Below are 26,082 nucleotides of genomic sequence, written 5' to 3'. Positions count from 1 at the left end.
GTTGATCTTCTTTTTCTTGTGTGTTGTTGGTTTAAGTATTCCTTTTTTTTCAAAACTCATTCTGGTCAAGGACCTTGCTCACCAATGCCACATATGTTGGTGAACAGAACACTTAAAAATGTAATCTGCATGCTCTGTCTGCCTCTAAATATTATAGTAAATACACTGTGTTTCAAACTCATTGTGCTTCGGAAATCTATGTTCAAGCTCTCAAGGAAAAAGCTTATAATCTTATTAATCAAAATTCATAACTTTCTGTCTATAGTTTAATGGAAGGTGGCTGCAAAACTTATGAGTGACTGTGGACGAGATCTGCCAGTATTCAGTCAAAGAACATGTTCCATGAAATTCAATATACATACTTTGATTCTTATTATGCCAGATGTTTTTAGGATGCAAGTATGATTTCCCACCTGTGACTAACCTTGTAAGGGCATAATTCTACCAGGTATCTTCTTGTCAAGGGTTTGCAGCAAATAAACAATGGAATACTCTCACCAATACTCACACACTATTAACATTTGTGCTTAAACGTTGTAACATAACACATTGCAATGAATGTTTGTGCCAGTAATGCAGATCATAACAGAAGAGTGAGAAGAGCTCTGCTGATCAAGGCCCTCTGTTTCCTACAACAGTAATGGATGGAGATGAAAACTTGCTGATAACTGAAAAGAAAAGAGAAACCTTTTCTTGGCAGTGTCTCAGGAAAGAGAGAATTTGTATTAACCAATTATTGGTGTGTAGTGCGCCCTATTTTTAAACCTAGTTTCAAAGGGAACAGTTCTATCTTTGTATGCCTGGCAACCTGAAGGTTATGTGCTCTGCAGCAAGAACTTACTGCTGCGTTGCTTTATTTTTATCCATGTGGCACTTTTGCTAGTTATCTTTTCGTCATATGAAGATGTGCTTATCACATCAGTTACGTAGTTTTATCATTTGAGGTCTCCATTATAAAATTTTATAAAAAGTTATTTATAAGATGTGTGCCAGATAGACAATATTCCAATGAGAGGTATACTGCATTGTAACTGTTCGCCTTAATTATGCATATTGCGACTAGCATGAAGTTCATTGCAGTTATTGCACCATCTACACATTGAGTCTGTACTTTTGATAGTTATTGTTTTATTAATAATGGCCAAGTATGAAAATGTTATCATTTTCACGATTTAAATAATGAAAACTGCAGCAATTATTTATTTTTTTTATGCTTATTCTCGAATAAGTTCTCAAAATGCACCATGCTAAGCATAAAAAAAGTAAATGATGCAGTTATCATTATTTAAATCATGACTGACTCAATTGCAGGCTTTCCTGAATCATCTAATATGATGCATGAAATTAAATTTTCATTTTCCTTGAGAGCTAATTTTTAGAGATGGAGGTTGATTTTCTTCTTACTTTGGGAATGTATGTCTCTCATTGCACAATTAATAACAGCACTAGCATACCTGTGAACTTGACTATGAGCATCTTTCACATTCAAACAGCTTTGCATCAGCCCAGTCTCTTTATAACATGTAACATATTACATTACTACATGATGACTTTATTGTTTGTGTGTAGTCTCATGAGAATGTTAATCACTGGTGAACCTGTTACATATTATGTTAAATTTCAATAGGTTTGTGAATATTTTAATTATCATCTCTAGGTTTGTTGGTGAAATGGGTCGAGAACGTGCAACTGCACTGTTGGCGCAAGAAGTGGATGGAACATATTTGTTGCGTATCAGGCCACAGCTGTCATCAAGGACAAATGACACTGTATATGCATTGAGTCTGAAGTAAGTGAATTGCCATCTGGTAACAGACATGGTTTTGTTTCAGAAGAAGGATTTAACTGACGTTCATATATTTGTTGTCAGAGGTATCATAAGAGTCTCTGTGTAGTCCCTTTCCATGCCTGTAATACTTCCGTCCGAGCTTCCAATTTGTGTGAATTGCTAATCATTTCTGCATCTTACTGACAAACAAAGAAGCTTCAGTGGGAAGTAATTAATAGGAAAGACATTATTTTCACTCTTTAAAATGTGCCAGCCACTCTCAACAATGACAAGGAGGTTATATGTGGGTACTAATGTCTCAGACATCAATATCTATGTCTGTTGTGTCACCTCTAATACAGTGCTTTCTTCCTTGCCAAAACCAGCAAAAGTAATAACTAATATTAGCTACGCAGATAGCATTAAGGCACAGTAGGTGTGTGGCATCATTAACGGAATGAATTGTAGACTTCTGATAGTGAAAGAGACAGAGAGTGACAGTCTGATTTACAGTTTTGAAATTTCTCTGATAAAATGACTAAAGATTTATTGGTCTGTGTTTTGTGGTGATGTTTTCTGGAGCCTCCTTCAATATGGCATAGCTTCATTTCCCACTTCAAATGGTTATTAAAATAGCAGAACACGGATGGAGTTTAGAAGCCAGTGTTTCTATAAGACTAGATGTGCTCATCATTAGAGCCAGGGATACAGTTCTGCTACAGTCTGTAAAGGCTAGCTCTTTATCCACATGAAGTGTTGAGTGCTATTGACAAGGGATTTCAGATCGATTCCGTATTTCTGGATTTCCAGAAGGCTTTTGACACTGTACCACACAACCGGCTCATCGTGAAATTGCGTACTTATGGAATATCGTCTCAGTTATGCGACTGGATTTGTGATTTCCTGTCAGAGAGGTCACAGTTCATAGTAACTGACAGAAAGTCATCAAATAAGACAGAAGTGATTTCTGGCATTCCCCAAGGTAGTGTTATAGGCCTTTGCTGTTCCTTTCCTATATTAATGATTTTGGAGACAATCTGAGTAGCTGTCTTTGGTTGTTTGCAGATGACGCTGTCATTTATCGACTAATAAAGTCATCAGAAGACCAAAACAAACTGCAAAACGATTTAGAAAAGACATCTGAATGGTGCAAAAAGTGGCAGTTGACCTTAAATAATGAAAAGTGTGAGGTCATCCACATGAGTGCTAAAAGGAACTTGTTAAACTTTGGTTACACGATAAATCAGTCTAATCTAAAAGCCATAAATTCAACTAAATACCTAGGTATTACAGTTATGAACAACTTAAATTGGAAGGAACGCATAGAAAATGTTGTGGGGAAGGCTAACCAAAGACTTCGTTTTATTGGCTGGACACTTAGAAAATGTAACAGACCTACTAAGGAGACTACCTACACTATGCTTGTCCATCCTCTTTTAGAATACTGCTGCACGATGTGGGATCCTTACCAAATAGGACTGATGGAGTACATCAAAAAAGTTCAAAGAAAGGCAGCGTGTTTTTTATTATCGTGAAATATGGGAGTGTCACAGAAATGATACAGGATTTGGGCTGGACATCATTAAAAGAAAGGCGTTTTTCGTTGCGACGGAATCTTCTCACGAAATTCCAATCACCAACTTTCTCCTCCGAATGCGAAAATATTTTGTTGACACTAACTTACGTAGGGAGGAACGATCACCAAGATAAAATAAGGGAAATCAGAGCTCGTACGCAAAGGTATATGTGTTCATTCTTTCCGCGCGCTGTACAAGATTTGAATAATAGAGAATTGTGAAGGTGGTTTGATGAATGCTCTGCCAGGCTTTTAAATGTGATTTGCAGAGTATCCATGTAGATGTAAATGAAAGTGAAATCTGCCATATCGATTAAAGTCGAAGGGAGTAACAAAAGTGGTGGCTGGAAGGACAAGTATGAAAGATATCCCCTTCAACAATATTAAGAAAAGTATAGATTGCTACTCACCATAAAGATGACCCATTTAATTGCAGTCAGGCACAACAAAAAGACCATTACACATTATAGCTTTTGGCCAAAGACCTTTTCAGCAAAGAAAACACACACACACACATTTATTTATTTATTTATTGTTCCGTGGGACCAAATTAAGGAGAAGTCTCCATGGTCATGGAACGAGTCAATACATGGAATTATAACACGATAGTAGAAACAGATAAAATTAAATATAAAAAACATATTCAGGCGATAAGTCTTAAGTTTAAATAAAGAAAATCAACAATGTAACACTGGAATTTGCTTAATTTTTTAGCTCTTCCAGGAGCTCCTCGACAGAATAGGAGTGAGCTATGAGGAAACTCTTCAGTTTAGACTTAAAAGCGTTTGAGCTACTGCTAAGATTTTTGAGTTCTTGTGGTAGCTTATTGAAAATGGATGCAGCAGAATATTGCACTCCTTTCTGCACAAGAGTCAAGGAAGTGCAGTCCACATGCAGATTTGATTTCTGCCTAGTATTAACTGAGTGAAAGCTGCTAACTCTTGGGAATAGGCTTAATATTGCTAACAGCAAACGACATTAAAGAAAATATATACTGTGATGGCAATGTCAGAATTCCCAGACTATCGAATAGGGGTCGACAAGAGGTTCTCGAACTTACACCACATATAGCTCGAACAGCCCGTTTTTGAGCCAAAAATACCCTTTTTGAATCAGAAGAATTACCCCAAAAAATAATCCCATATGACATAAGTGTATGAAAATATGCAAAGTAGACTACTTTTCATGTTGAACTGTCACTTATTTCAGATACTGTTCTAATGGTAAATAAAGCAGCATTTAGTTTCTGAAGAAGATCCTGGACGTGGGCTTTCCACAACAGCTTACTATCTATCCGAACGCCTAGGAACTTGAACTGTTCCGTCTCGCTTATAATATGCCCATTCTGTCTGATCAAAATATCGGTTCTTGTTGAATGGTGAGTTAGAAACTGTAAAAACTGAGTCTTGCTGTGATTTAGCATCAAATTATTTCCCACAAGCCACGAACTTATTTCATGAACTACATTATTTGATACTGTTTCAATATTACACACAAGATCCTTCACTACCAAGCTGGTGTCATCAGCAAACAGAAATATTTTTGAATCACGTGTAATACTAGAAGGCATATCATTTATATAAATAAGAAACAGCAGTGGCCCCAGCACTGATCCATGGGGAACGCCCCACTTAACAGTGCCCCATTGAGACTGAACATCACTACCACTCTCAATATTGCAGAGAATTACCTTCTGGTTTCTGTTCTTAAAGTAAGAGGCGAACCAATTGTAAGCTACTCCCCTTGCTCCTTTAATGGTCCAACTTCTGCAGTAATATTTTGTGGTCAACACAGTCAAAATCCTTTGTTAAATCAAAGAAAACACCTAGCGTTCGCAACCTTTTATTTAATCCATCTACCTGACAGAGGAAAGAGAATATAGCATTTTCAGTTGTTAAACCATTTCTAAAACCAAACTGTACATTTGACAGCAAATTATGTGAATTTAAATGCTCCAGTAACCTTGTATATACAACCTTCTCGATAACTTTAGCAAACACCGATGGCATAGAAATAGGTCTAAAATTGTCAACATTATCCCTGTCTCCCGTTTTATAAAGTGGCTTCACTACCGAGTACTTTAATCGGTCAGGAAACCAATCACTCGTAAAGGAAAAGTTACAGATATGGCCAAGTACTGGGCTAATATACGTAGAACAGTACTTCAGTATTCTGCTAGATACCCTGTCATATCCATGAGAGTTCTTGGTCTTTAGTGATTTAATTATTAACTCAATCTCCTTCTTGTCAGTATCATGGAGGAGCATTTCAGGTAACAGTCTCGGAACACTTTTTTCTAAGAGCGCGATGTGATTCCCTGTCGGGACTAGATTTCTATTTAGTTCACCTGCTATATTCAGAAAGTGATTATTAAATACTGTACATATATGTGACTTATCAGTAACTCGGACATTCCCACTACGCACTGATTCTATATCCTCGACCTGTCTCTGCAGACCAGCCACTTGCTTTACGACTGACCATATGGTTTTAATTTTATCCTGAGACTTAGCTATTCTATCTGCATACCACATACTTTTTGCCTTCCTAATAACATTTTTATGCACCTTACAATACTGTTTGTAATGGGCTGCTGCATTTAGATTTTGCCTGTTTCTAATGTTTTGATATAATTGCCACTTTGTTCTACAAGATATTCTTATCCCTCTAGTCAGCCACCCAGGCTGCCTGTTTGTGCTAGTACCCTGTTTTGAACGTTCTAACGGAAAGCAACTTTCAAAGCGCACGAGAAAAGTCTTGAGAAAAGCATTATACACTCCTGGAAATTGAAATAAGAACACCGTGAATTCATTGTCCCAGGAAGGGGAAACTTTATTGATACATTCCTGGGGTCAGATACATCACATGATCACACTGACAGAACCACAGACACATAGACACAGGCAACAGAGCATGCACAATGTCGGCACTAGTACAGTGTATATCCACCTTTCGCAGCAATGCAGGCTGCTATTCTCCCATGGAGACGATCATAGAGATGCTGGATGTAGTCCTGTGGAACGGCTTGCCATGCCATTTCCACCTCGCACCTCAGTTGGACCAGCGTTCGTGCTGGACGTGCAGACCGCGTGAGACGACGCTTCATCCAGTCCCAAACATGCTCAATGGGGGACAGATCCGGAGATCTTGCTGGCCAGGGTAGTTGACTTACACCTTCTAGAGCACGTTGGGTGGCACGGGATACATGCGGACATGCATTGTCCTGTTGGAACAGCAAGTTCCCTTGCCAGTCTAGGAATGGTAGAACGATGGGTTCGATGACGGTTTGGATGTACCGTGCACTATTCAGTGTCCCCTCGACGATCACCAGTGGTGTACGGCCAGTGTAGGAGATTGCTCCCCACACCATGATGCCGGGTGTTGGCCCTGTGTGCCTCGGTCGTATGCAGTCCTGATTGTGGCGCTCACCTGCACGGCACCAAACACGCATACTACCATCATTGGCACCAAGGCAGAAGCGACTCTCATCGCTGAAGACGACACGTCTCCATTTGTCCCTCCATTCACGCCTGTCGCGACACCACTGGAGGCGGGCTGCACGATGTTGGGGCGTGAGCGGAAGACGGCCTAACGGTGTGCGGGACTGTAGCCCAGCTTCATGGAGACGGTTGCGAATGGTCCTCGCTGATACCCCAGGAGCAACAGTGTCCCTAATTTTCTGGGAAGTGGCGGTGCGGTCCCCTACGGCACTGCGTAGGATCCTACGGTCTTGGCGTGCATCCGTGCGTCGCTGCGGTCCGGTCCCAGGTCGACGGGCACGTGCACCTTCCGCCGACCACTGGCGACAACATCGATGTACTGTGGAGACCTCACGCCCCACGTGTTGAGCAATTCGGCGGTACGTCCACCCGGCCTCCCGCATGCGCACTATACGCCCTCGCTCAAAGTCCGTCAACTGCACATACGGTTCACGTCCACGCTGTCGCGGCATGCTACCAGTGTTAAAGACTGCGATGGAGCTCCGTATGCCACGGCAAACTGGCTGACACTGACGGCGGCGGTGCACAAATGCTGCGCAGCTAGCGCCATTCGATGGCCAACACCACGGTTCCTGGTGTGTCCGCTGTGCCGTGCGTGTGATCATTGCTTGTACAGCCCTCTCGCAGTGTCCGGAGCAAGTATGGTGGATCTGACACACCGGTGTCAATGTGTTCTTTTTTCCATTTCCAGGAGTGTATTTATCATCTACTGTATCGGTGCTATAAACATCTTGCCACTCTTGTTCCTTGATAAGGTTTACAAAGGTCTCTACAGCAACTGGATCAGCTTTCCTAAACAGTTGATAACTATATTTAACATGTGTTGCAGCACAAAAATCTTTTAGAGTTAAAATTTGTGCATCATGATCTGAAAGGCCATTCACCTTTTTGCTAACAGAATGCCCTTCTAGTAATGAGGAATGAAAAAAAATGTTGTATATGGTTGTTCTACTGTTCCCTGGCACTCTCGTTGGAAAGAATACAGTTTGCATAAGATTATATGAATTAAGGAGGTCTACCAGCATCCTTTTCCTAGCACAATCACTTATACAATCAATGTTGAAGTCACCACATATAACTAACTTTTTGTATTTCCTATAAAGTGAACCAAGAACCTGCTCTAGCTTTAGCAAAAATGTTGTGAAGTCAGAGTCTGGGGATCTATAAATAACAACAGTTAGAAGTTTAGCTCCATTAAATTTAACCACACCTGCACAACATTCAAACACCTTTTCAGTGCAGTACTTTGAAACATCAATTGAGTCAAATGGGATGCCGTTTTTCACATACATGGCTACTCCCCCACACCGCAAAGAGCTCCTAGAAAAGCTGCCAGCCAACCTGTATCCTAGTAAAGGAAGCCTCTGAATTATCTCCTTATTTAAGAAGTGTTCAGATATACCAATAATTTCACACAGGCAAGCCCACCTCATGCACACAAGACCGCTACCACTGGCAGCTCCGACAGGAATGTGACTGTAATGTGAATAGCAGCCTGGAGTGGGGCAGGGAAGGGGGAATGGTAGTAGGGTATGAATGGGGGGAGAGAGAGGTGCTGTCTGGTGGGACCTGCAGTGACAGATAGTGGCCTGACGAGACTGCCAGACGCAATGTTGGGAGATGAAGTGTGGAGAAAAATAGGGGGAGTGGAAAAAAGAGAGGATCCGGGAAAGGATAGTTGGATGTATTGGCAGAGTGCAGCACGCAGTGAGGATGAGGGTACATGAAAAGGGAATAGGTGATGGGACATAGTAGCAGAAACTGTTGGGTGGAGGGTAAAGGGACAGTAGGTTACCAAAGGTAGAAACAGAAATAATTTTGTGAGCAGAGAATGTGTTGTAAGGATAACTCCCATCTGCCCGGTTCAGAAAAGCTGGTGGTGGAGGGGAGGATGCAGATGGCCCAGGTTGTGAAGCACCCATTGAAATCAAACATGTTACATTCAGCTGAATGTTATGCCCCATAGTTGTCTACTCTACTGTTGGCCACAGTTTGGCAGTGGCTGGTTTTTTGGAATTCTGGGAATTCTTCATTGTTTTAATTTTTAGTTAATTTTCTGTATTTTTGACTGGTAAGAACTGATGTTCTAAAACAAATTTCACTGCAGTTGTAGCGGTTCTGCCTGCTTTATTTATTTCTTCATTTGTTGTCCTTGGGGTCTACGTACTGTGTCACTACACTGTCTGAAAAGTGGGGTTTTTGATTTGGACACTGACTACTGTAAATACTATAGCCGACAGTTACACATTTGCGTTTCATTGTAGTTTACTTTCACTTTGCACAACCCCCCAATAATACACAGTTATATATGTATGGCCAGTGCACTATTGTTTAAACTTTTCATAAGCCTCATTAATAGTTTTCAGGCAAACCTCCATGTACTGCTACAGTAGTTTTCTGTTGAACATCTATGAGCAGTAAAAACATAACCACGTAGTTCACAGTCCTTCAAATAAATTGAGCAGTCACTATCATTGCTTTAACACAAGGCCTGTTGGTGTAACACATATTTCACTGTTAACTTGATACATTGTTGTCGTTCTAAGCAACACAGGTTCCTCGTCTGAAACTCGGCTGTGGACTGTCTCGTGACCAAAATTCGGGCCCTGATATATCGTCACAATAATTGGTTCTGAGACTACATATTGTTTGAAATTAAATTTACAGAGATTACAATTAAATCTTACTTCAATCAATTAGCTGAATACATTGAAAATTGCATCTTTTTAAGAATTTCTTCTACTGCAAGAGTTAGGCCGAATTATTTGTTTAAATCAAGATAATTTTTGTTCCATGCACATGCATCACCACTATACCCTCTGTGTTCTTAATAGATTCAAAAAATGCCTGTGAAATATCATTCAAATCACTACCACTGCCCAGTAAATACTTAACATGTATCCCTTGTACACTTGTTGTTATTACAGGTTGACACACTACCAACCAGGTGTCCACAGGATGAACGGCCACCACCAAACTGTGGCCAAGAACAAACATGGCCACCCTGTGGCTCAGCATGCAGGGGAACATAACATGCATGATTTCAATGGGTGCTTTACAACCTGGGCCATCCGGATCCTCTCCTCCACCATCAGCTTTTCTGAACTGCGTAGATGCAGTTATCCTTACAACACTTTGTCCACTCCTAAAATCATCCCGGCCTTAACCTACGGTTACCTACCGTCCCGCACCCTCCACCCAACAGTTTCCAACCCCTCTGTCCCATAACCTCCTCCCTTTTCACTTCCCCTCACCCACATTGTGTGCTGCCCTCTGCCATCCCCCCCCCCCCCCCCATCCTGTCCTTACACCTTCCCTGCTCATCTCCTTTTCCACTCCCCATTTGTTCCCCTACAGTCTCATCAGGCCACCATCTAGCCCCTGCACACTCCACCAGACAGCACTTTTCTCTCCCCCCTCCTCTGCACCCGTACCGTGCGCTCTCTCCCTCTTCCCTCCCTCACTCCAGATTGCGATTCATATAACAGCCATGTTCCAGTCAGAGCTGCCAATGATAGTGGTTTGTGTGCGTGTGTGTGTGTGTGTGTGTGTGTGTGTGTGTGTGTGTGTGTGTGTCTTTCTTTTTTGAGAAAAAGGCTTTGTCCAAGAGCTATAATGTGTTAGTCTTTTCGATGTGCCTGTCTCCACCTCAGCAGGTTATCTTTTTGGTGAGCAGTGGTCATTTGCCTAATATTGTTGATATTCCAACCTGGAGTTTTCATTGTTAGATATACCCTTCATATTTTTCTGCATGCTTCCCCCAGTCGCATATTCATGTTAGACCTCAGTGGACAGAAATTGGACGCCTTCAGTATCCCTCATATGTGCCAAGCTCACCAATGCCATAACACTATTTTTGAACCAACAGAGAAAACTTAAAATAAGGCATATGAAAGAATCTTGAAAGAACGAACGAAAGAAAGAAAGAAAAAAGTTGAACTTACCAATCTTTGTGATCATACAATACTGCACACATTAGTCTCCCAATTCCCATAAATTCCGGGGAAGGGGGTGATGAGCTCTGGTGCCACATTCAAACACATCCCAGATGGATTGCAAGACTGGTTTTATATTTTCTGCAGAGAGTAGTGTGTGTGTGTGTGGGGGGGGGGGGGGGGGGGGCATGTGCATGTTCATTTTAATCGTTCTTGTCATAATTTCAATTTACTTGAATTGCAAATGTGGGACACCATTCTCCATTTTAAAGTCTCTGTGAAGTTTATGTTCCTCATTTTTTACTACAAACTGTCATGGTTGCCACACCTAAAGGGATGGGCCCAAAAGGCACTGAACGTACACTGATCAGCCAGAATATTACAACCACCTACATAGCAGCCAATGTGTCCACTTTTAGCATAGATAACGGCACTCTTCAAATGCCCAACAAGTCATGCAGTTTCTGAAATGCTTGTGCCGAGCTTCTGGGCCATCACAATCGGTCCTTGGTCAAACTCAGATAGATTGTGTGCCTTCCCCATTCTGCACACGGACAGCACGCTCGCTGTTACAGGAAGCACCATTTGCGTTTGTGAGTAGCAATCATTCCTCACCAGGTAATGCTGCTATCACATGCACGGGATTATATTGATAATAGATTGGTGGTCATAATGTTCTGTCTGACCTGTGTGTTGAAGTGACTTAGCCACGAGTCTTGGGGAGCAGACACCGCACATCTGCTCCAGTTTGATAGGGTTTGTGTGTGACTGAACTATGGGTGCACAGTGTATGGATCAGCGAGATTTTCGTACCTAAACATCACTGACACTGTACACCATGAGGTGATAAACTTGACCACGGGTGCTTTCAGCACTAGCCTCATACCCAGCCACTGTGCTGAAGCTGGTGAACCGTCACTTCATTTCCGACGGCAACTCCTCATTTTCATCAGGCGTGTATGTTCCAGGCTACTTTTACTTCCCTCACAGCCCATACCATTGCTCATCCAGCTGTGGAGTGCCTCTGTAACTGTCCATGGGCAATGAGGCCGCTTGGGATCCATGAGAAATGTGTGCTGTAGTCCCTTGCTGTGGGGCACATACAGACTCAAATTTAGGTTTTTAACAGACTGTCTCCCTGGTTACTGCAGAGGCCCAGAGTGATTTTAGATTTAGTGCAGTACGGGTGAGATTGCACTCCTATATGTGTGTGTAACATATTATTTTACGTTTTAACTGAGCACCCAACTGTGTAGCTGTATTTACAGATGGGTCTAAACAGGGGGACTCCATTGATTGCTCTGTTGTTTTAGATGATCATGTCCTCAAGATTGTATTGCCTCAAGGTGACACTGTCTTTGTCGCATAATTATTGCAAGCACTGATGCAGATGAGACATGTTTCAAACACTAAATTCCTTGTACTTTCCTTTTCCTTGATTGCTCTTCACTCTCTGTAATGCTTGTACCCAGCAGATAAAGTAGTCCAAAATATACAACACGTCCTCCTCGAACTACAAAGGCTGGCAAAGGAGGCATCTTTCTGCTGGGTGCCACGGTACATGGGTATTGTGGGGAATGAAAGGTTGGATGTAGCAATCAAGGAGGCATGTCGTGATCCTCAGTTAGTTCTGTGTGCCATCCCCCTGCACGGTCTCACCTCAGCCTTGAGGTGCAGTCATGTGTTGATGGGAAGAAGAGTGGCTGGAAGTGACAAATAATAAGCTGCATCTAATTAAGTCCACAGTGTGGCTGTGGCATACCTCCTATCATCCACGCATGTGGGATGAGGTCCCCCTTACTCGCCTTCACATAGGCTACAGCCCTACGTGGTGCTTGTGGCATACAGATCACAGAGCGAAACATTTTACTAGACGTGTTTTGTTTTCGGCCCAATGGGCGGCAGCTCATTTACCGATTGATTTGCCATCTATTTTAGCTACTTGTCAGATGAATATGACCCAACTTTTGAAATTTTATGACTTGTTTCCTAAAATTTTTGGGTGCCATTTTTAATGTGTTTCTAAGATGACTGGCTCATCCATGTTTTTGGTAAGCGATCAGCCAGCCACGTAGTGCTGTGAATGTCTTTTAGTCTTCCTCTAGTCTTCATTGTGTTGAAATTGTCAGTTTCCATACATCTCCCCATTTGTGGCATTGCTTTCCATCATGTGATCTAGTGTGATTGAGTGGGTGGTCATGGGGGAGATTCGGAGGGAGTGAGTATGATTTTATCTCAATTTGCTTTTTATTTCTTTTATTGCATTTTCTGCACATTGAAAACAATGTGGTTAATCACTCTTCATATGGGTGCTGATAGATAACTCAATGTTGAGTGCTGCTAACGCACCTACGCCCCCCCCCCCCCCCCCCCCCCCACACACACACACACTTATTTTGCACCGTCCAATTATACATCCCTGTTGTGCTGTTGGGCTTGCCTGTGGGGAGTGGGTGCCAAATAACATAAGGAGCATAGAATCGGATCCACCCCTCCAGGGACATCTCTCTGCTTCTCTGCCACAATAAGTGATTTTTGAGAGGGTTCATAGGTAAAGGTAGGAGGCGCCAGAAAAGGGGTGCCATTGGCTCTCATCACTGGTCATTGTCAAGCCTCCTTAGATCATTGTAAGCAGGTCAGAGAGTATACTGAAGGTGAAAGGTGGGCTGAGGGACGAACTTGCTACAGCTGGTGTTGCTTTGATTTGCCCAAAGCAGCTGCAGGGAGGGGGTTGGGGAATGAACTGCCTTGGAGCCATTGCTGGTTTTGATCCCAGATAATCTTTTCACAACCGGCTATGATTTCAAACATCTGTCTCACATTATTGTCAATGACAGCATCTTGTGTCCATGCCACATTCCATTCAAAAATATGTGCCAGTGCAAGGGCACTGGGCTCACTGGATTGGGTGCTGCATATCAAAGTACGAGACCTATGCCTGTGTAACATTTTGACCAGGCTGCCCCTGTTGGCAGGACGGATCGACATAGGCAAGAAAACTGGTGAGTACTTTGTTGGAAATAGTTATCACCTTAATTTTGCACATTTGTGTTTAGAATCTTTTGACCAGCCTCTTCGTGTCTTGAGTTTGACACTGTGTGTAACAAAGTGGCAGTTAGATACTCAGTACAGTTGCATTTATAGACTGACTGAAACACACATGCACTGAACTGTGGCAAAAATAGTACACAAGATGTGGTTGACTGGCGGCATTGTTGTAGTAGCCTTCCATGCAACATACAGGAAGGTAGAGAGGACATCAACAATGAGCAAACACATTGCTCCTTGGAACAGTTCAGTGAACTCTTTGCCAAGGGTGTTCAAGGCAGGGCTAGGTGTTGCAACACTGTACTGGAGCTGGTTGCTTGTGAGTCCAGGCATAATAGTTCTGGAATGTATGCTCAATGGCAGCAGCGATGCTGTGCCAAAAAAAATGACTCCTACATGTATTCCAATATGAAATTTGCAGTAGCTTAAGCGTACAGGGGTGGAGTGTAGACTGGATCACAACAAGCATTCAGACACGTTGATAGCTAAGCATAGGAGAATATGTGTTATGTTGAAGCAACACCACAATTGAAATAATGTTCAGAATGCCAAGTTCTGGAAGAGGCTCTGGCCAGCTTTGTGCAGCTGACAAAACCTTACAAAGGAGCAGATCATGGTTGCCTTCTACTGCTACTTAGTGTGGATTTGCATCTAATGTGAAACACGCCACTTCCTGCCCGTCAAATTCTTCATCCAATCCACATGTGAGGTGGGAAAAATCGTCTGTATTGATATGTTGTTCCCATTATTGCAGCTGCTGTGCTATCCCGTCTGGGAACTTGGAATGTGGATCAATCAGTGATATCAGGGTCTTATGATATGTGATTTAGTGAAATGTCATTTCGTACAGAAAAATGTGAAACTTTTTAATCCCATAATGAATCCACAATACTTCTTCCTCGATTTGTGAATAATTTTGTTGGGCTGTGGTCAATGTTTCTGAGGCAAATTCAGTTGGCTGCTGCATACTGTCAGCATACATTTCAGATTGTATACCAGTCAGGTTCCTTTCAGAGCATGCTGATACAAGAGCTCCATAATAAGCAATCATATACAACCTCTCACTGTTTGAAAGGTTTGTACCTGAAGACTGGAAAGTTGCACAAGTCACGCCAATATCTGAGAAAGGAAATAGGAGTAATTTACTGAAATACAAATCCATATCACTAATGTCAGTTTGCAGTAGGATTTTATAACATATACTGTGTTCAAACAGTATTAATTACTGCAAAGAAAATAATTCATTGACAAATGGTCCGCATGGATTCAGAAAATGTCATACTTGTGAAACACAACTAGCTATTTATTCTCATGAAGTAATGAGTGCTATTGACAGGGGATGTCAAATTGATTCCATAATTTCAGATTTTCAGAAGGCTCTCAACACCATTCCTCACAAGACTCTTCTAATCAAATTGTGTGCCTATCGAGTATCGCTTGAGTTGCGTGACTGGATTCATGATTTAGTGGCAGAAAGGCCACAGTTTGTAGTAATTGAGAGAAAGTCATTGAGTAAAACAGAAGTAATGTCTGCTGTTCCCCATGGAAGTGTTAGAGGCCCTCTGCCATTCCTGATCTGCATAAAGAATGTAGGAGACAATCTAAGCAGCCCTCTTAGATTGTTTCGTTTTGTAAAGTCATCAGATGATCAAAACCAATTGCAAAATGATGTAGACACAGTATCTGTGTGGTGCAAAAAGTGGTAATTGACTCTGAATAATGAAAAGTGTGAACATGAATACTAAAAGGAATCAACTAAATTTTGATTACACGGTAAATCACACAAATCTAAAGGCTGTAAATTCACGTACATACTTAGGGACAACAATTAAGAATAATTTAAATTGGAATGAACACATAGGTAATACTGTGGGTAAAGCAAAACAAAGACTGTGATTTATTTGCAGAACATTTGGAAACAACAGTTCTACTTAAGAGACTGCTTACAACATGCTTGTCTGCCCTCTTCTAGAGTATTGCTGTGCGGTGTGGGATCCATATCAGGCGGGACTGACAGAGGACATCGAAAAAGTTCAAAGAAGGGCAACTTATTTTGTATTATCCTGAAACAGGGGAGAGAGTGCCATGGATACGATACGTGAATTGGGGTGGCAGTCATTAAAACAAAGACTGTGTTTGTTGCTGCAGGATCTTCTCCTGGAATTTCAATCACCAACTTTCTACTCCAATTGCAAAAATATTCCGTTGGCACCCACGTACGTAGGGAGAAGTGATCATCATAGTAAAATAAGAGAAATCGGAGCTCGCACAGAAAGATTTAAGTGTTTGTTTTTCCCACACACCATTCGAGAGTGGAACAGTAGAGAAATAGCTTGAAGGTGGGTCGATGAACCCTATTCCTGGCACTTAATTGTGAATTGCAGAGTAATCATGTAGATTTAGATGTACTTACATGATATAACAGCACAGATACCAAAATTGAAAGCATCTGCTGCCAGAATAAGGCGTTTGTCCATAGTAAATGTAGCTAAACAGGGAGCTGCTCAAAGACACTTTAATTTCAAGAATGCTTCATGGGACATTTCTGACCAGACAACAGGCAGCTTGTTTATGGCTTGTTTGTGATACTGTATGGATGTTAGCCCTTTTTGCTTCATGTATGACCAGAGTATTTAGTGCTCAGTTCAAAAAACTGGCAGTTGTTGCACTGACAATGCAATGCGCAGGCTTTTTGATGCTCAAATAACACCTCAAACTTTTGAAAGTGTTGCTCCCTGTAGACCCTGTTACAGTTATCTCATCCAAAAAGTTTGCAAAATTTGGGAATCCTTGAATTAATTGTTCTAGATATCTATAGAAAGTTGCAGGAATGCTTGTAACCCGAATGGCAGTCTGTCATATCTAAACATGTCAAAAGATATATTAATTACTAGAATCAGATTCCTGCACCAGGATCAAATGGTTGTTGACGTCACCACTCTGCACTGTGCAGCAGTGTAGAACCAGTGAGCCAGTATGTCTCCAGATGTATCAAGGACATGGGAGTCAAGCTGAAAATCAACCACTGTGACAGTGATGCTTAGACTTAACTGAGGATTGCAGCAGTGGTCCACACAGCGACAGTGGTACCAGCCAAATAGGGTACAGTGATGCAGCAGCTCACACAGTTTATTTCTGGACGTGCCAAACACTTGCAAAGTGCTGAGGCTTGCCACAGTCTGGTGCAGCAGTGTGGGTATGATTTATTCAGGCTGGCTCCTCTGGTGGTCATTGGTGATGATGTGGAAATACTTGTCAGCTGTCACTCACTTTAGGATGAAATGATGGTGAACTAAGATTTTTTTCTATTTGTTTGCATCTACCAATAATGAAGAGGGTGACTCACTAACTACCTTATTAACTGTAGTACAGTGCACCACTGGACTACTGGACAGATGTGCGAGCTGTGATTCTGTTATTTTACGGTGTTGATCATTTCTTTCTACAAGGAACATATTCTATACCAACACTATCAGCAAACAAAGCTTTTATTGAAGTAGTAACGTCATGAGATTTATTGGCTTTAAGTACTTCACCCAGTGTTAGATCAGATGACTCTGAAACCTTCTGTTGATATATCTGTCCATAGCTAGATAAACAATATTGTTACAGATTAAAGAATCAGGATATGATGCATGATACACTTTTGCACAAATAATCACACGTATGTGCTAAACCCAGTAAGCCTGCAGCCCAAGCTGTATATATTTGCTAACTTTGCTTAAGGAATTTATTTAATTTCAGCCTATCTGCTACGATGTGGGTTTGGTGACATTAGTAATCTGTCAACAAACCACAAATTGTGAAGAAGCTCAAACTACCAGGATCAGAAAGTGGCCATAGTTTCTGAACCATTTTGTACCATTTCCTACTACAAGATAGTAAAAGTGTGCTCTGACTGTTAGGGTCAGATGTCGGACTTACCTTGCAGTAGAAAAACAGGGCAGTGCCGGTAAATCTCCCAATTCTCACTTGTTTCATTGAAGCAAGTGAATGCCTTGGTGATGCAGCTGTTGCCGCTGCTAGCTGCTCACAATGCTGGTAGCTGTTGTTGTTGTTGTTGTTGTTATAACAGATGGACAAGCTTCTGTTGCAGTTATGTTTGCAGAAGCAACAGTAGCAGCTGCTACTGCTGGTATTATTGTTACTCAAACTAGTGTTGCTACAACTTCAAAAACACAGGACCCATGATTACACAATGATTAACGTTCTTATCGTTACTTTACTATGCTACCCAGCGTTCAGTGCTACTCAGCACACAATTTTGCAGTTATTGGTGGAACAGGTGGCAGTTTCGAATGGTTGGTAATGACGTAATTCACATAGTGAATGGCTGACTAGCACCAGAGTCCAAAACACAGCAAGGCCGTTGTAAGCATACAAGATCAGTCCAGAGTGAAAACTGAAAGAGAAGAAACCATAAAACAGGCAATAGTTGAACACTGTATCAAATGGTTTATAGGAAGGCTGTAAGTAATAACAAGCATTTTGCCCTATTTGACCGCACACACACATTTAAGCACACAGCTCCTCCATAGGTCATGCCTATTGTACCCTTAGCTTACACCACCTGCTGATATGCAGAGAACTGTGGTTGGTTGCCAGCTGCAGTATCTCAGACTCCAAATTGCTACTGCGTAAGTGAGGCACCTGAATCTCTGTCGGATAAAAGACCAAAGCTATTGATTGGGATCCCAGCACCTCTCCCTCACCCCTTATTCAGCAGGCCAGGCAAAAGCCTGGCAACTTTCAACCCTATGTGCCAGTTAAATGAGGGAGTGTATTTTGTTCTGACAGTGATTCAGATTCCTGTCCAAGCTGCAGTATTGATATTGAGTCTGAGGTACTGCAGCTAGTATCCAACTACAGTTCCTCACTGAACTCAGCCGAAATATGAGCTCATTGTACCTGGTTCTATCGAACCGTGCAGAACTGTTGCTAGCCGTACCATCTCACACTTCATAACGATACTGCAGATTGATGAGGAATCTTAATCACTGTGTGACACAAGAGTGAGGAAGGCAAGTGTCAAATTTAAGATTTTGTAAAGAATCCTAAGGAAATGTATTTTGTGCACAAAAGATATCACTTACAAAGCCATCATTTAACAAATTTTTAGTATTGTTTGATGATCTGGATTTCATACCAAGTTCAATTAACGAAAAACGAAGAGAAAATGTAAAGAACATGCAGAAACTTGAAACAGGTCAACCATGATGCCCTACAGAAGAGCTGTTTATAGAGATCCCATTGCAGAATATAAGTAGTGAGCTGCACATAGATGATTCCACAGATTCATTTACTTCATTTACTTGGTATGAGAGGTCGCAGAAATAGTTAACAAATATATGTTGGAGGTTCTACAAGAAAGGAATTGTAAATCATACAGAGCTTTACTGACAGTTGTGAGAGCTCATTTTAAAGAAACATCACTTTCCCCTACATATGTCTTGCATAATGACCATGGCAGTCGAATTACAGAAATTCTAGCTTATACAGAGGGTTGTTTATAGTCTTCTTTCCCACATATCATCCACAAATGCACTCATGTGCATGTTATTGCTTACTTGATGGTTTAATTTTTCTTTTCATAACTACTATGACATTTCCCTTATTATTGATAGTGTTTAATTTACATACGGTAGCTATTTGGCCTTTTCAGCCCTCCTGTCTTGACACTAACATGTGGTTGTTATACGATGCAAAATTGTACACCTTCAGCTGAAATCTTGCTCTGTAAAGAATTTAAGGAGTATGTTTCATTCTGATGATATGAGTGTTATATCTCTGGATCGAACCCTTCTCAAGCCATGCTCTAATAGGTATAATAGCAATGAAGAGGACAATTGAAATAATACCTGAGAAAGGAAATAGGAGTAATTTACTGAATTACAGATCCATATCACTAATCTCAGTTTGCAATAGGATTTTTGAACATTTACTGTGTTCAAACATTATGAATTACTACGAAGAAAATAGTCGGTGTGGATTCAGAAAATGTCAGTCTTGTGAAACACAACTAGCTATTTATTCTCATGAAGGAGGCAGGGAGTTGTGTATTGTCGGTAGAGAAGCAGTAACAGCTAATGGGTTGGTCAGGAGAGCTCAGTGACTTCAAACGTGTCACCTGAGGAACAAATTCATGTCAACCCTTCTAAAGCTCCCGAAGTCAACTGTTGGTGACATGATTGTGAAGTGGAAACACAAAGGAACAATCACAGTTAAACCAAAACCAGGGAGACCTCATGTACCAACAGACTGGGACTGTTGAGCATTGCGGAGGTTGATTGTTAATAATTGCCTGAAATCAGCAGAAGGAATCACTCATGAGTTTCATAGTCGTACCAGCAGTCCAGGAAGCACAATGACTGTTTGTAAAGAGTTAAAAATAATAGGCTATAATGGTTGAGCAGCTTCTTATAAGCAACACATTTCTGTAATCAGTGCTAAGCGACAGTGGATATGGTGTAAAGAGGAACACCACTGGACAGTGAATGACTGGAGATGAATGATTTGGAGTGATGGATCATGCTATACACTGTGGCAATCAGATGGAAGGGTTTGGGTGTTTGGTGAATGTACGGAAAACGTTACCTGTCATCATGTGCCATGCTAACGGTGAAGTACAGAGGTGGTGGTGTTATGGTATTGGGTGCTTTTCATGGTTGAGATGTTGTCCCCTTATTGCACTTAAGAAAACACTAAATGCATAAGGATATGAACACATTTTACAGCATTGTGTACTGTGTACAGGAAAGGAACAGTTCAGAGACGATGATTGTCCGTATCAGCATAACAATGTGCCCTGTCACAAAGCAGTGAGGCAGTGGTGAAATGGACTGACCTCTCCAGCATCTCTTCCTGAACCCAATGGAATACTTTTGTGATTAGTTAGAATGCCGACTTTGCTCTAAAACTCGTCATCCAACATCACTACCTCTTCTTTTGACCCTTGTGAATGAATGGGCTACTATTCCTCCACAGATATTCAGACACTTCACTGAAGGTGTCCTCAGCAGAGTTTAAGCCATTGTAAAAGTGAGGGGTGGACAGCTGGACACACCAATATTAATGTCCGCTTATAGATGTCTGGGTAATTTTGGACAGATAGAGCAGCCTAACGTCTCATCCCATGGTTTGGTATTCCTGATGTGCTGCAGATAAAAAAACCTCACTTAATAACATACAGAAACTTGAAACAGGTCAACCATGATGCCCTACAAATGAGTTGTTTAGAGATCCCTCTGCAGAATATATGTAGTGAGCTGCACATAGATGATTCAAGCAAAATCCAACATGTGAACGTCATGAAATACACAGGAAACTGCAGAAAAAGGAAGCACAATGTGTGAAATGTGGGAATCTGGCATGCCACTGGGGATGTGTTACGCAGTGGGATGGTCATTGCACCCCCCTCTTACCCACATTTCACCCCTTCTTTTGACACCTTTAGAGTGGAGATCAGAACAGCGAGGCCCAGCATTGAAATCACATGGTTTTTTTTTATAGGTAGCTGGGGAAAACACATGCACCACACCTCAGAATCGACTCAAAAGGGCCACTTACGGTGACATGAAGAGTGTCACTGAAACCATCCCTTTCTGTGAGGCATTGATTCTCAAGGGTCAAAAGTAATGGTCAAAGGATAAGGTAGTGATGTGAGGTGGGAATCAAAAAGACAGTCTGCAGTGCAGTGAGCAATAGGATGGTGTTCTTGACAACCTTTGACACTGCTGACACCCCACAAATGATTCAAATCTTCTCTAAGGACATTAGAGGCCTGTAACCCCCATTAAATCTGATCACACCCATTTGGAGTGCAGTACAATCGAAATTTTACTCAGATGCACAGGGTAAACCACTAGGAACACCTGTTCAAAACCATTCATTGAAATTTGAATGCATTACGAAGCAGCAAAGAATGTTTATGCTTTTTCAACACTCCAATTTCACACCCTCCGGTAGGGGGAGGGGTACGCAACTTTGAGACATGCGTGAATAAAATGGTAAAGGGTACCTCTGAGACCACCCAGTTCAGCAACGCTATTGGTGCCACCTGCTTACCTATTTTGAACACCTTAAAAATGTACGTGTGCAAAGACAAATCATGACAATAGTCCTACGTTCCTCCTGGAGGGCTATGCTGCTGCTCATGCACCTGTTAGTAGGCATGTAGGCATGCAAAATTAGGGGTGGTGCGGGGGGTCCAAGGTGTTGCCTGTTTGCAAACACCTAAGTGCCTAGGACCTCATCACAAGTTGTCTGTGTACAGATATGTTTCTAAAGTGCACAACAAAGGCAAGTGGGTGGCACTGAATGTGTTGCTGATGAACTAGGGGTTCTTAGAGAGACCCTTCACTGTTTTATTCGTGCTTGTGATAATGTTGCATCTCTCTGGGCTCATGCCACAGGAGGGCACGAAACAGGTGAACTGAAAAAGTGTAAGCACCCTTAGCTGCTGTGCATCGCATTAAAATTTTCTCGAATTGTTTCAAACAGTCCCTAGTTTTTCCACCATGTACACCAGAGCAAGAACTGCAATTGCACTGCACTCCAGATGGTGCAATCATGTTCAGTGGCATTGCTGGCTCACAATGTCCCTAGAGAAGGGCTGAATCGTTTATGGCGTGTTAGCAGTGTCAAAAGTTGTCAAGAACGTCATCCCACTACCTATCACATTGTGAACTGTCGTTTTTGACAACAGAATGTGTGGGAATCAACCCCCAAGAAAAGAGGTGTTTTCATTTATGCCCTTTATGTCATCCCCTGAGACCTTTTCGTGTTAATTGTGAGTGGAGGTGTGTCAGAAATGTTTTCCTTGGCAACACACAAGAAAACTATTATGATTTCAACACTAGGCATCACAGTTCTGCTTCCATTGCAGAGGAGTCGAAAGGAGGGGGTGAAATGAGAGTAACAGGGGATGTAATTAGCTTTCCCTTGTGTGACATGTCCATGGTGGCATTGGGCAGAATTGTGGTGAAATTTGTACCAGTCTGAGATCATTGACCTAACTTACACCTCACATGAACTTCTGAACTCTGGCCTTTGCTGTCTGAAGTGTCACAAAGTCTGAGGGTGGTGATGTGGGATACCACGCTTTTGCTTTGCTACAAAGGATAGTTGTAGGCACACTTGAGCCAAATTTCAAGCTTATCTATCACAATGGGAGACAGTTACATGGTTTCACAAAAGTGATCCTTTAATTGTGTTGTGCAGTGTAGTTCCAGGTAGCACAAGTAAATCCTGAATGACTTGAGCTAGCCATGAATTTTTGAATATGATACATGTCCATTGGTTTCTTAGTCACTGGTTCCCTGAATACATCTCTTTTCAAATCAAGTACCTGTCAGGATTGCAACTGCAGAACAATATCTGTTAAGTCCAGCATGTGAATGTACTTAGGCATAACACAAAAGTCGTTATCCTACTCCTTTTCAATTTCAGCCAAATGACACTGGAATGAACTTTCCATTAACCTTGATTTTAATCCTAACCACTCTGCATTCAAGAGGAGGTTAAAGCTTCAGTTGTTGTCAGCGGCATAGCTTCCCTTCTGAAGTATAGCAGCAGTTTTTCTTCTCTGCAACAGCAAACTTTTTTTTTTTTTCATACTGTCAACACTATCCATGATTTTCTCATCCCTTTCTGTTTGTTGTTGTTGTTGTTGTTGTTGTTGTTGTTTTTCCCCTGTGTCAACTGCCAACCTTACCCTATTATTTCTCACTCTTCTGCAGACCAGTAAACTACTACTCCAGATTTGAGCCCTTATGTACTACTTCTGTACATTTATTTTAGATGCCATTAGTCACATTCAGCAAGAACACAATTAGGAAATTACTTAACTCAATGTTAATTAGACTGATATGATTAGTATATCTATTATTATTATTATTATTATTATTATTATATATTGCCATGTACTGTGCATATTGTAATGTAACTGATAAAGCACGTCTGGTTAGATGTAAGAGAGGGCCTGAATACCCCATTATTGACATCTGAAATAAATAAATAAATACATACATAAATAATAAAATATAATTATATTGTCATGATTTTAGAGTAGCACATTGTGAGGACTTTGTAAACTGATGACTTAAAATTAAGGTTTTTTTTGTTGCTAGTATATCAGGTTTAATATTTACTAATTTAAAAATTCCAGTGTTGCATAAATTCACTGGAAAAACTGTATACATGTTACATTTTGTTTATTTTACCTTCTTTTGCTGTTACAGAACAGATGATAAAGTGAAACACATGAAGGTATATGAGAAAATTACAGAGAATGGAAAACAGTATTATCTATCAGAGTCAAGGTTTTTTAAGAGCATTGTTGAATTAATAACATGCTATGAAACTTCCAGCCTTGTGGAAAATTTTTCAGGGTGAGAATACACATAAATGCAAAATTTCTTAGGTTATTTTGTTTTCTCTGTTTATGATATTCACTATCTTATAATGTTTGACAAATATAGAATTCTAGTTTGTATTTTACATTTATTTATTTATTTACTGTTAGCATATATCTTGAGACCTTTCTCTGAAATTATTACCATATGAGATACTACATATTAAAGATGCTTCAACAAGGTAATTCATATTGAAGGACTAGTTAGTGACCAGAATTGGAAATAAATCATTAAAGTAGATTTTAGCAGCAAGGATGCAAATTATGAAGTACTGTAATTATAAAAAGGATAAGGTATATCACAGGATCAAACAAAAATTTTGATGGTTTAGTCTTTTGTATTTATAGGTCCACTGCCACTGTAAATTTCTTGATTGAAGCTATTGCCCTATTTAGGGTATTGGTTTATTTTGAATTAAACACTTTATTTAGGCTATTGGTTTATTTTGAAATAAACACTTCATTTCATGATTTACTAATTAGCTAGCTTTGACCCCCCCCCACCCTTCCCCGGCATTATCAAACTACCTGGTGGTAAAAACAATATCAAAACTATAGCAGCTTCAAGAAGAAACAATAAGTAAAGGTTGTTACGTGTGTAGCATGATATATTCCCCACATAAATACGGGAGAAGCAACATGTGATGGGCATCCATAATAAAGAGTTTCACACAATTGGTATGTACATCAATATTTAACATCAAACAATGGAAAATCCAGAATGGAATGTAACAATATTATGAAAAGGATAGTTGCTACTCACCATAGCATAGCTGCTGAGTTGCGGACAGGCACAACAAAAAGACACTTGGAAAGCGAGCTTTCAGCCAATAAGGTCTTCATCGAAAATAGACAACATACGTGCATACATTCACGCAAACACAACTCTCACACACATGAGCACAGTCTTTGGCACCTGAAGCTACACTACTGGCCATTAAAATGGCTACACCATGAAGATGATGTGCTACAGACACGAAATTTAACCGACAGGAAGAGGATGCTCTGATATGCAAATGATTAGCTTTTCAGAGCATTCACACAATGTTGGCGCCGGTGGCGACACCTACAAGGTGCTGACATAAGGAAAGTTTCCAATCGATTTCTCATACACAAACAGCAGTTGACAGGCGTTGCCTGGTGAAACGTTGTGATGCCTCGTGTAAGGAGGAGAAATGCGTACCGTCATGTTTCCGACTTTGATAAAGGTCAGATTGTAGCCTATCGCGATTGCAGTTTATTGTATCGCGACATTGCTGCTCGCGTTGGTCAACATCCAATGACCGTTAGCAAAATATGGAATCAGTGGGTTCAGGAGGGTAATACGGAATGCCGTGCTGGATGCCAACGGCCTTGTATCACTAGCAGTCAAGATGACAGGCATCGTATCCGCATGGCTGTATAACGGATCATGCAGCCATGTCTCAATCCCTGAGTCAACAGATGGGGACGTCTGCAAGACTACAACCATCTGCACGAACAGTTCGATGATGTTTGCAGCAGCATGGACTATCAGCTAAGAGACTGTGGCTGCAATTACCCTTGACGCTGCATCACAGACAGGAGCGCCTGCAATGGTGTACTCAACGACAAACCTGGGTGCACGAACGGCAAAACGTCATTTTTTCGGATGAATCCAGGTTCTGTTTACAGCATCATGATGGTCGCATCCGTGTTTGGCGACATCGCGGTGGACGCACATTGGAAGCGTGTATTTGTTATCACCATACTGGCGTATCACCCAGTGTGATGGTATGGGGTGCCATTGGTTACACGTCTCGGTCACCTCTTGTTCGCATTGACGGCACTATGAACAGTGGACATTACATTTCAGATGTGTCACG

The 26,082-nt window shown here is 41.2% G+C and overlaps 1 protein-coding gene across 1 annotated transcript in view; it reads left to right on the top strand.

The window, feature by feature from the left end:
• LOC124555392 (protein vav) overlaps positions 1-26,082 on the top strand; it is a 166,966-nt gene that overhangs the window by 115,864 nt on the left and 25,020 nt on the right. The window contains exons 14-15 of the mRNA XM_047129289.1: positions 1,658-1,789; positions 24,066-24,215. Coding sequence (XP_046985245.1) covers positions 1,658-1,789; positions 24,066-24,215 — 282 coding nt within the window. The remainder of the gene's footprint in view (positions 1-1,657; positions 1,790-24,065; positions 24,216-26,082) is intronic.

The sequence above is a fragment of the Schistocerca americana genome, chromosome X, assembly GCF_021461395.2.
Source record: "Schistocerca americana isolate TAMUIC-IGC-003095 chromosome X, iqSchAmer2.1, whole genome shotgun sequence".
In the NCBI taxonomy this organism is placed as follows: domain Eukaryota; kingdom Metazoa; phylum Arthropoda; class Insecta; order Orthoptera; family Acrididae; genus Schistocerca; species Schistocerca americana.
This window is presented reverse-complemented; position numbering and strand designations above follow the sequence as displayed.